Below are 12,909 nucleotides of genomic sequence, written 5' to 3' on the forward strand. Positions count from 1 at the left end.
TGTAAGAATAAAATAAAATAAAATAAGAACAATGTTTCCCTAATAAACATATAGGGACTATATTTCCCTAATTAACATAAACACAATATAAACTAAATATAATATCTCTAACAACATCATCAAAGGCTTGGACATCCTTCATTCAGTCTTATCAAGTCCTTATTTCTCCATTCGTTTACCAAAGAATCTGCTGAGTCTTTTAATTGTGTATTTGTCAATTTTCAAAACACCGTCGTGCATCTTATCCTATTAGTCATAAAAAGAGTATTTCTCCATTTGATTTAATTCATTCTAATGTTTAGTATCCTGTCATAGATTCTATTTCTGGAGCCAGATGGCTCGTTACTTTTATTGACGATTGTACCCGTGTCACATGGACATACCTTATGAAAAATAAATCTGAAATTTTTCAAATTTTTGTTAATTTTTTCCATCTTGTCCAAAATCAAATCGGAAAAAATATCAAAAGAATTAGGTTTGATAAAGGCACTGAATATGTGAATCATGAATTTCTCAATTTTTTGTCTCATTATGGTATTGTTCATGAATTAACCTGTGTTAATACCCCTCAACAAAATGGAATTGCAGAAAGAAAGAATCGTCATCTTCTTGAAGTAACTAAAGCTCTTCTTTTTCAAATCTATGTTGCAAAAAATTACTGGGGAGAAGTTGTGTTAATTGTCACATATCTCTAGGTTACCCACTCGTATCTTAAATGGCATTAGTCCTATAGAGTCTCAATTGTCTTTTGTTCCTTCTTCCCTACTAACGAGTCTACCTAGTTGAGTCTTTGGATGTGTTGTTTTTGTTCACTCTCATCATCCTAACCGTGGTAAATTAGATACCAAAGCTCTTAAATGTGTCTTTATTAGGTATCCTTCTAATAAAAAAGGGTACAAATGTTATCATCCTCAAAGTCGTCGTGTCTTTATCACCATGGATGTCACCTTTCATGAAACACAATCCTTTTATGTCAGTCCACCACTTCAGGGGGAGAAAGCACTTGAAGTGGATGAACTCTCCTTCTTGTCATTACCATGTTTGTCTTTCCAGGATGCCCAAGTCCTGAACAATGAAGCTACCATAGTCCACAGGAGGAAGAAGACAGATTTTTTGGCAAAAAATATGAAAGAAGAGAACAACCCACTTCAACTCTCGAGCAAAAAAGATTGTCTAATCTGGAGGTGAGGATCCCTGAAGATATCAATGAGGAGGAGGTAAGTATTACTGAAGATTTACCCATTGCATTGAGAAAAGGAAGAAGATCATGTGTTAAGTATCCTATTTCTCAATATGTTTGCATTAACAATCTCCTTGATAAGCACAGAAGTTTTATTATTGCCATTGATGCCACAAAAATTCCTACCTCGATCCAAGAGACCTTGAAACTTGAACATTGGAATCAACCCATGAAAGAAGAGATGAATGCATTAGAAAGAAATTCAACTTGGGAGATTGTTGATAAGCCAAGAGAAAAGAAAGTAGTAGGGTGTAGATGAATATTACAGTGAAACATAAGGCAAATGGGACAACAGAAAGATATAAAGCTAGATTGGTGGCAAAAGGATATACCCAAACATATGGGATTGATTATGAGGAGACATTTGCCCCAGTGGCAAAGATGAATACAGTTCGAGTTATTCTCGCTTTGGCTGCCCATTTTGAATGGGACTTACGCTAGCTGGATGTGAAGAATGTCTTTCTTCATGGAGATCTAGATGAGGAAGTGTACATGGAGATTCCCCCAGGTTTTGAAGTGAAAAATGAAAGAAACAAGATATGTCTTTGTATGGTCTTAAGCAATCCCCTAGAGCATGGTTTGGAAGATTTACAAAAGCGTTGCGATACAGACAAAGCCAAGGAGATCATACTCTTTTCATAAAACACTCTTCTGCAGGTAAACTCACTCTATTGCTTGTCTATGTGGATGATATGATTATTGCAGGAGATGATGAAACAGAAAAATTGGCACTAAAAGAAAAATTGGCATTAAAAGAAAAATTGACAGCTCAATTTGAAATGAAAGACCTAAGAAAACTCAAATATTTTCTTGGAATAGAGGTTGCGTACTCCAAGAACGGAATTTTCATCTCCCAAAGGAAATATGTACTTGATCTCCTCAAAGAAACAGGAAAGTTGGGATGTAGAACCTCAATTGTTCCTATAGAACAGAATCACAAAATTGGAAGTGAAAAAAGTGTTCCTGTAAAGAAGGCTCAATATCAGAGATTGGTGGAAAAATTGATTTATCCATCACACAAGACCAGACATTGCTTATGCAGCTAGTGTAGTGAGCCAATTTATGCATGACCCAAGAGAGACACACATGCAAGCAGTTGACAAAATTCTCCAATACTTGAAGTCAAGTCCAGGAAAAGGGCTATTATTCAAAAGGAAAGATACATTGAATATGAAGATATATACTGATATTGACTATGCAGGTTCTATTAATGACAGAAAATCTACTTCTCGGTATTGTGTATTTCTTGGAGATAGTTTGATAACATGGAGAAGCAAAAAGCAAGATAAAGTGTCCCGTTCTAGTGCAGAAGCTAAATTTTGAGCCCTTGCTCAAGGAATGTGTGAAGGACTCTGGATGAAAATCATCTTGGATAATCTTAAAGTCAAAGTGGAACACCCGGTGCAGAAGCTAAATTTTGAGCCCTTGCTCAAGGAATGTGTGAAGGACTCTGGATGAAAATCATCTTGGATAATCTTAAAGTCAAAGTGGAACACCCGGTGCAACTACACTGTGACAATAAGTCTACTATGAGCATGGCCTATAATCCAGTACAGCATGACAAAACCAAACACATTGAAATTGACAAGCATTTCATCAAAGATAATTTTGACAGAGGCTTTGTGATTACAACTCATGTTCCTACAGAACTTCAAAAATTTTCACAAAAGGGCTTCCTCCGGGTAGATTTCAAGATCTTGTAACCAAGTTGGAAATGATTAATATTCATTTACCAACTTGAGGGGGAGTGTTGTAATATAAGATAATATCTTTAGAATCTTCCTAATTAGAGGAAATAGATACATAATATTTTATTTTATTTTATTTCTTTCCTAGGTTTCCTAGTTTCTCTATTTCCCTTTTTAAGAGAACTAGATTATTATAAATAGAAGGTTTGACAATGTATTTTTTATGATTGACAATAATAATAAGTCTCATTTTCAACGCAGATAAATATAATACTATCAAGTTCCAATCTTTTAATACAGAATCTGTTTCTAGTTTACAACATGTAAATCCCCATGGCTATTAATAGTTTATTACATCAAGCTTCCTATTCTACGAAATGTAGGACTCATAAAGAATACTAGACATCGTATTCTTGATTTTGTGGATCGTTTCCCAACTGATTAATATACTTAAATTCAAATGTAATCAGAGTTAGAACAATCCTAATGTGAGGATACTAAAACCAAATAGGATATTCTTTCCTCACTTGTAATGAGGGTGTTTTGCAATAAAACCAACGTTTAAGCACTAAAAAGACAAATATACTACTTTTGAGTGTTGATCTTTGAATAAAAAATCAGTTTATTAGTTTACAATATGTGAATTTTTTATTATTAATGAAATTGATTGATAAATTCTCATAAAAAGTTAAACTAAATAACTGACCAGTCTACACATAAGCGGAACAAGTAGGTGAAAGAAAACAAGCCAAAAGATAAACAACTACACAAACATCCAATTAAAATTCCAAAGAAACTATAACAAATGGAAATATTATTATATTTTCTATTATTATATTTTGAGATTTAAGTAGGAACCCAACAATCACTAGGGAAACAATCAACAGTATTAAGAACACAATACCAAGTATCCTATTATGAGTCTTGCATTGACTAGGATAGGAAGCTCAATGTAGCAAATTAGTAGTTTAGCCATTAGACTCCACCTGATGAACTTTCCAGTCGGCTTCTCCTAATGTGCTTAAGGCATAACAATTCACGTTCAAGCATTGATAAAGTGAACTGAGTACAATTTAAACTCTTAATAGAAGGTGGTAGCAAACACATCACCACAGGCTGAATACAGGGTATTAACAATCAAAAAGGTTGAGAAAAGTAAAAAAGGGAAATGAGTGCAAGTAACTCACTGAAAAAAAAAATGCTTTGTACATTTAATGACCACCAAGCTAACACCAGCAAATCATAACAAAACTATAAATTGGACCATAAATCCATAACTAGCTCAGTGCACTGTGACAATATAACAACTGCACAAATTCTAACCCCTCTGTACAAATTCAAACGGAGAATACTATTCAACCAAATTGCAGCCAAAATTCTGGGATCTACAAAAAATTGATTCAGGCTCAAATAAGTCTGCGCGTATCCAAGGATTTCAAATCAAAAGTTCCAGCACTGCTGGATCCGTGATTATCTCCAAGACAAGGTCTAAAGCAAAAACTATATTCTTAACCTTCACTTCAATTTCTAACCTCCTAAAATTCCAGGGTATAATTTCCAAGAAAATATAAAAAGATATTAATATAACAAGAAGTGTATGTCTATCCTACTTGCTTTCATACTTTAATTGACACCAAACAATACCAATCCTCTAAAAGCATAAAGCACCTAACCATGTTTCAATTGGTAACCAGTCCTAGACTGTTCCAAGTCAATATCTTATGAGATGAACTTGCTACCATACAAACCACGTATATACAAAAAGATCTGTCACTGACAAAAACTGGATTGCATAGAGCATGGAAACTTCCAAATAAGTTGTTTACGAAACCAAGCTACGGAGGAAGCATACCGGACCCGAGTGATACTATACGAAAACCAACCCAAATGAATTTACGAAGCAAACACTTGAGTACATTAAAAGACTCCAATAAATTAAATCGAAACACCAAGTCCAAACAACATCAAAAAAGAAAAATAAAAGAAAAAAAAAAAACTGCAGAGACTATATTCTAGACAAAACATAAGGTATCAAATTACAATAGAGAAGCTTGCCTGCATCGAATTAGTGCTAGCCTGTGATTTCTCTGGCGCTCCCATCGCAGCTCCTCAAAATTGAAGCAAGAACGGGCACACTTAATCTTGGGGGCTTCGAATTAGGGTTTTTGAGGAGAAGGAGAATGAGAAGGAAAACAATTACAGCAAAAGAAGTAAGTTTCGCGGGATCAACAGGAAACCCTAACCGCCATCAACATAGCAGTGCGTGAACTTTCTCCTCTCCCTCTTATCTCTCTCTTTCTCTTTCTCTTTCTCTCTCTCTTCTCTCTTCTCTCTCCCCTTAAATATTTTTCTCTGTGCAAGACTGTCCCCGACCTTCTATTAAGCAAAAAGAGAACTAGAAAACTCTTAAGGCATTGAATTAATGACATGGAATCGCATTAATGCCCTTGGGGGTTTCGCAAAATTTACAACTTGACCATTGACTTCAGTGCGATCCATGCGATTGCGCGCTTCTTTCTTTCGCTTCATTCTTTCGCTTCTTTCTTTCGCAATTTAATCACGTGGCATGGATAATAAGTACTGTTTGGAACTTTTGAAAAACTATACAAAAACAATTAATAGAGCGAATGTCGGTTTACACAGTCATGCCCCTATAGCTTCTGTGTTTTCAATTTTCCTGAGTTAAAAAATCAAAATAAATAATAAATCATTTAAAATATAGTTTTATTTGCTTTTATTTCTTCTATTAATAAATATTATCTTTGTTTCATGTTTTCATTAAGATGAACTACTAACTGATATATTTTAATTTGTTTTTGTATATGACCTTACATAGATATATTTTAGTTTGGGCGACTTTGTGCAAAATATATATATATATATACCTTTTAATTTTTTTATAATATTTTTTAATTATGTATATTAACTATTATGCATGCTAAGTAGTGACACTTTAATTTTACAGTGACTAACATCCCAATTTTTTTAGAGGTCATAGTTTGACTTTTTTTATTTTTTTTAAACACCATATTTTCGTAAATATGAAAGATAATAATCATTATTTTATTAAAATTGAAGAAACAAAATACAACTATCACTATTGTCTATAAATTTTAGAATATCTCTTTTGCATCATAACAGTAAGTCTAAAAATATTTCAATGATAGAAAATAATAATAAATTCTTGAACTTAAATTCTAATTCTCGTTACCTACTTCGATCCAATTCTATCTGTATGTATTCTCATACAAATAAATCATTATAAGTAAAAATCAAATCACAATGTAAGGATGAACAACAAATTATTAAATACTTATTTCACATAAAAAAAAGTTAACATGTGATAAATATATTACTTTTGTAAATAGAAAGATGTTCAAAAAAATAAATAAATTTTATATTAGTATTTTGAACTGTTAACATTCAACTCCCTACTACTTTTCCATATAACTTTTGAAGTTGATGGTTAATGATGGATTTATACATTTAATAGATAAAATTTGAATATTAGACTCTTAAGTCACTTATTGAGTTTTATTATCTATTATTAAGTCATAAACATGTTAAAAATAAATATAGAGACTTGCATAAGTTTTTTTTTGTTTTTTTCATATTACTTTGACATGGATAAAAAAATAATATTTTTGATAGATTTTTTTGTAGAATTTGATCGCAAGATACATAATATTTGAGATTTCACTGAAAGACGTCACTTTATTATAATAATGGAATTCATTGTGGAAATCCCTCCTAATTCTATACTCGTCTTTGACTATAAAAGAAAAAGGTGGGAAACTTCAAGCCATAAACAAGACTAAATTATATCAAGTAAAACAAATTTTGTTTTATTAAACAGAATTTATAGAATTAAGTAAGACTTAAACTCCTTAATATAACAGATAAGATTAAATTAACAAATATTCATACGAACATATATATATATATATATATATATATATATATTGAAAATTCATAAAATTATGTCACAACTAATCTTAAAAAATCACTCCTGATTCCTTTATATAATTCTGCTTATTTTAGGTGTAGACATTCTATTGTTAATTTTATTAATACAAATTATTTTATTATGATTTTGATGCTATTTTTTAATTTTAATCATTACTTCCAGAACAAACTACTGCTTATAAAAAAATTCTAAAAGTTATTCATAAATTCAATAATAAAAAATAATTTTATTTTTTTATTATCACGAGATAAAATTAAATAGGGTTGAATGTATTTTCACTTGTCTATAACTATTATAAATGCAATTGCTAATATTTTGACATATTTATGATATATATAGTGTTAATTAATAATATTGAAACACAGAGTAATAATCAGGTGAGTTAATCCAGTTTACCATAGATTTAACTTACGTGAATCGAATTCAAAACTAGTTTATAACAAATTTTTTTCAATTTAATCGGATTCAAATTCAAAATGAATTAGATTCACTCATACCGTTTTAATAGATAAGATTTAGAAAAGTTTTATTCTTTGAAATTATTTTATAATATAAAATCTATCAATGATATTCTTTGAAAAATTTTAATATTTGTATGTTTTTACATTACATAAAATACTATGTTTTAAAAGATATTTACTAAATTTAATTTTATTTTTAATTTATAATGAGGAGATTAGAGTTTTAAATCCTTATTTTATTTGTGAACGCCAACTACTATTTTACCAATTTAATTTTACTTGATATTGGATTATTTAAAAATGAATGTTTAGTTTTTTTTTTCAAACAAAAAAAGGGAATTGCAAATCTCAAAAATTAAATTATTGTATTTTTGTGATTTATCATATGATATAATTGATTGTAAATTGTGGTGTAATTTGTTATAACAGTTTTATTACGAAAATTCGAAAATGGGGATTTTGATGACTAACACTTTTTTTATTATTAATAGTGATTTTTGGTAATTAAAGATAAATAAAATGTAATTAAAAGAGTATACTTTATGGGTTAAAGTATTAATCTTAATATTAATATTTATCACATAACGGAATTCTTTATTTGTCCTTTTGTACTTAGGACCCTAACCAATAGTATACTTGAGTATTGAGAGAGTGAGACATATGCATACAACTTAATAAAAATGTCATGTCACAGATGTTTGTGTGAATTAAGAGGTCACATGTTGGTGATGAAAGCCATTATGATTTTGATATGAATATTGAAAGTGAGGGAATGTTGAAACAGCACAAGTACAAGAATAAGACGATCAAATGGGTTGTTCTAGCTTTAAGAACATTCAAGCTCATGAAAGAAATACGAATGACATTAGCCTAGTGTGAAGAGAGACACGTGTTTCCTCGTAATGAAGAAAGTGACGAGGTTTGAAGACTGTGTCAACTTGCTGCCGTTTAGTACAAATAGCGATATCCCAAGGAATGACATTTGTGAAAATGATCGTGCGTGTAAGTTCTGTTTACAATGAGTTATATGCTGTAAAATGACGGAATCTTTTTACCCTAACTTTTCTTAGCCTCACTCACATAATATAAAAACTAATTTTAGATTTGGTTATTTGAGTGGATTTGAAAGAGACTAATTAAGAAGATTTGAAGATGATATTGTTTTTGTTGATCTGAGTAGATTTCGAGGTAAGCGAAAGTAGATTTGGAAATAAATTTGTAAGAATTAGTATAGGATTTAATTTATTTGATAGATTAAAAAAATTTACTTTCCAATTCACTCTCACTTACCTCCAAAAAATCGTCTCAATTATTCTCTCTCATATCCACTCTCAAGTGAACAAGACCTTAAGTATTTAGTTAGTAAGAGAAACTTTGTCATTAAATAAAATTATAAAAAGAATTATCATACTTAAAAGCATTACATTGTTATTTTTAGGGTTAAATATGTTTTTAATCCTTATAGTTTGGGACGATTTTGGTTTTAGTCCATTTTCAAACTATGGTACAATTTAGTCCTTTAACTTTAGAAAACTTTGGTTTTAGTCTTTTTTACCAATTTTTTTTAACTTTATTTGTTGTTTCAAGCACGTTTCTTAGTTAACATTGAAGCAAAAATGTGTCAAACAGTGTAAACAATCCAAATGCTATAACTTAGTTAACATTGAAGCAAAAATGTGTCAAACAGTGTAAACAATCCAAATGCTATAATGAAACGTGTTTGAAACAACAAATAAAGTTAAAAAAAATTGGTAAAAAAGACTAAAACCATAATTTTCTAAAGTTGAAGGACTAAATTGTACTATAGTTTGAAGATGGACTAAAACCAAAATCGCCCCAAAGTATAGGGACTAAAAACATATTTAACCCTTATTTTTATCACATTAAAAATTACAATTTCATTTTAGCGATAATAAAACAATGTTTAAATTTATATTAAAATAAGAGAAAATTAATACTTTTTTTTTTCTGAATTTTTAATAACTATTTGTAAGGACCTATATATTTATATATACATTAAAAGAGAATAGGGGTGAAAATTATATTAAGATAAGGGAGATGGGCCATTGTTAAAAAGAGAACTATTTTAATAGTTTACACTGAACTTCTAAAAACCAAAAAAACTCAGTTGCTGAAAAACAAACTTCTCTCTGTACCCTCTTTGAATTTTCTCTCAACTGAATCGTTCAAATTTCAACCCGTAGGCGCCTAAACGTTTCTGACGTCGAGGGTTTCAAATTGCACCGATCAATTTCTGGGTTTCTAGCGGTAAGTTGTTCTTCATTATTCTTCGTTGTTTTGGAACCCTAGACCATGCAATCTGCTGGTTGCGTGTGTCTTTGCCTTCTTCCTTTCGGTTCTTGTCCTATCCTAACTCTAAGAGTTGTTCTCACTAGTGCAAAAACGTTGTTTAACGTCACCCAAAAGACATCGGTTTGCGGGTAAACCGACGTATATGAGTGAACGGTGGCATTGTCGTAAATAGTTTGGTAACGTAGACATCAGATTTAAGATAAGGCAACGTCTATGATATTGTAGACGTCCACACTGCCGCACACCGACGTCTAATGGCCTGAGGTAGGTAAGAAGACAGTCCCTTGACGTCTAATGGCCTGAGGTAGGTGAGAAGACAGTCCCTTGACGTCGGTGTTCACGGGGCCTGACGTCTACTGGGTTGTAATTAATGCCCTTTACCTAATTCCCAAGCGCTTAAACGTCACGTAGTCAAAAAGGCGACATTTAAGACCTGTCTAGAAGGCGGGAAGACAAAAATTGACATCGGTGTTGAGGGGAAGCGACGTCTATGTGCTTGTAATTAATTATTTTCACCAAACTCGAGGGCCCTGGACGTCGACTAGAGGGGCACCAACGTCTACGTTATTATAGACGTCGGTGCCCCATCACAACTGTCGTGAACATCCCTGACAGAAAATGAAACGTCAATCGGTTCAGCTTCCTTGATGTCGGCTCCCCTCGAAACCGACGTCTACTGGGTATTCGAAAAGTCAGTTGTAATATTATTTGAAAGTCAGTTTCTGATATCATCTTCCTCTTCCTCTTCTCCTTTTTCTCTCACGGCCCTCTTCTTTTTCTCGCTTGCGGCACCTCTTCTGATATCTTTATCGTCTTCCTCCTCTCCTTTTTCTCTCTTGCGACATTGCATCCCAGGTGCATGGTTTTTTTTATGCTTACCGTTTGTTTAGTCTTTCATCGATTATCTTCTGGTTAAACTGATTAAAATTTGCTTTCTTTGTGTTGTGTATTAGTGCAGTTTTGTTCCTTTATTGGGGTAACGTAGTAACACATTCTCCATTTGCTAACTGCCTCCCAGAAATAGCGGCGTCTTTTGAATTTCTTTTGATCGTTTCAACTCAAAAATTACCCTGAGTCGTTGTTTAGTTTTCGTTTCACCGTGATTTTTCTTTCTTGCGGACGAAAAATTAAACTAAGCAACCACCTAGGTTCGATTTTGGGTTGAAGGGATCATTAGAAATTCAAAAGACACAAGTTTATTTTTTTTTTTTGGGAAACTAGCAAAAGGAGATTGTGCTATTAGGCTATCCAAAGACAGGAACAAAACTACACTAAAACACAACCACTGTATTAGACGTCGGTTAATGTATACACCGACGTCTATAGTACCTTTTAGACGTCAGTCAGAGACAATTTCGAAGTCTTTAGTGTCTCTTAGACATCGGTTACTACTTTGTCCGACGTCTAATTAGTGCCTTTAGACATCCATTCAAACCAATACCGACATTTATTGACGTCGGTCATGGGCACTAACTGACGTCATTATAGACGTCTGTGGTTAGGATGTCTGACGTCCCATTAACGTCATCGGTTTAGACGTCGATTCATTTGTAGACGTTAAAAACCCAAAATAACCGATGTTAATCAGCGTTTTTGCACTAGTGTCTTATTCACTGTTTTGTGGTCTGTAGGGTGCAGTCCAAATTCCTTGTGACTCTGGATGCTGTAGAGGCAGGTCTTGAGCTAAACTGTGAAGTGGCAAGGTAAGGGAAGCTTGGGTTATGATTTCTGTTTAGGAATTTAGAATGGTATGAATTTTGTTTTGTTTGAAATGTGTAGAACCAAGTGAATATGAAACTGTTTTGATATTTTTTATTTCTTTTGAACTAAATTATTATAAAAGTTATGATAGAACATTTTACTGTGGTGCGTGTGAATGATGTTCCTGTGAATCTATGATTGAATCTGGTATGTACGTGTATAAGGGGAAAATCTAGTAGTAAAACCAGTAATTGGCCATTTTACAAATTACTGATATAAGTCTTAGTGTATAATAAAGTTTAGGGTGTTTTAGGAGGAAGTGAGGTAGTCAAATGGGGCAATTGGGGCTAGAAATGGTTTCAGGCATTTGGGATGACTTAGATAAGTCAAATAAAACTTATTAGAAGTACAAAAATGGTTAAAAGTGATTACTGGATAGTATAAATGAATTTGACTCTCTAAGTCAATAAAATGGAAACTTTAAAGTAGAAATTGAAGCATAATTGATAAACAACGGTGTTAGGAACGTTTGTGGCCACTTACACAAGTTTAATTCAACCTGTAGGACGAATTGGGGATGGAAGAAATTCATGAAAGGGTTTGAAACGAAACTTAGGGGTGTGAATTCTGCAAAATCTGTAGAAAATTCGTGAAATTCACTGTAGACGCCGCCTGGGTGCCCCAAGAGGGGGCTGGGCACCCTTTGATTTGACTTTTTGCTAGAGTGTGGCGCCTAGACGCCCCTCAACGCGCTGTTTCACCTTAATTATGGCGCCTGGGCGCCCCTAAAGGGGGTTGGGCACCCTTTTCTGCTGTTGTTTTTGTTTTTGATAGTTTGTGGGGTTCCGGATGTCCGTTTTGGACGTTCTTTAGGTCATTCTGGGAGTTTTTGACCCTTTCGGAGCCATTGGTAAGATACTCCAAGCTATTTGAATTACTTAAGTATTGGTAATTAAAGGTTATAAAGAAACTTGTGTTAACAAGTGATGTTTCGATGAAAGTATGTAATGCCTGAGTATGTATTAGTTGTTTTTATGACATGACTAAGGAGTGTCTTATATGTGAACATGTATCTAGCTTGTGTGGTTGGGAAAGAATACGATTGTGAATTTTGGTTCAAATGTATGTGAATTGGGAAAAGAATAAAACATGATTTTCTAGCGTGTTAATGATGGTAATTATAGAATCTCTCGGTGAGATTCTTAGTGTTTAGAATGAATGTAGAGGCTTCCATATGGGGGGCTATCCCTGACACTCTAACGGTCTTTCATTATCACTTAGAGAGGATTGACGTGTGTGGTGAGAGTAGTGGGAGGTCCTAGGGTAGGCACTATCACTGAAGGTCTATTTCGCGATAACGGACTAACCTTGTGTGTGGTCGGGTGAAAACCCTCGGCAATGACTTTGCAAAGCAATAGAGGCCATCACAAGTGCACAACCCGCCCCAACTCTACATACATTATATGTTCGGACAAGTCTAGAGGTCTTAACATGATAGGATGCTTGCTCTGGTGAATTTTATGAAAATGATGTTTATGT

General features: G+C 32.9%; 1 protein-coding gene across 4 annotated transcripts in view; it reads right to left on the reverse strand.

The window, feature by feature from the left end:
* The window catches only part of LOC106768276 (serine/threonine-protein phosphatase 4 regulatory subunit 3-like), a 26,603-nt gene extending 21,294 nt beyond the window's left edge, over positions 1-5,309 (reverse strand). For 2 of the 4 annotated variants that reach the window (XM_022784039.1, XM_022784036.1), the window contains exon 1: positions 3,833-3,919. In XM_022784039.1, the coding sequence (XP_022639760.1) occupies positions 3,833-3,904 (72 nt within the window). In that variant the 5' untranslated portion in view covers positions 3,905-3,919. Of the gene's footprint in view, positions 1-3,832; positions 3,926-4,983 lie in introns of those variants that run through there. The other 2 variants (XM_014653330.2, XM_022784038.1) reach the window with 2 other exon arrangements.
* Positions 5,310-12,909: the final 7,600 nt, after the last annotated feature.

The sequence above is a fragment of the Vigna radiata genome, chromosome 7 (assembly GCF_000741045.1).
Source record: "Vigna radiata var. radiata cultivar VC1973A chromosome 7, Vradiata_ver6, whole genome shotgun sequence".
In the NCBI taxonomy this organism is placed as follows: Eukaryota; Viridiplantae; Streptophyta; class Magnoliopsida; order Fabales; family Fabaceae; genus Vigna; species Vigna radiata.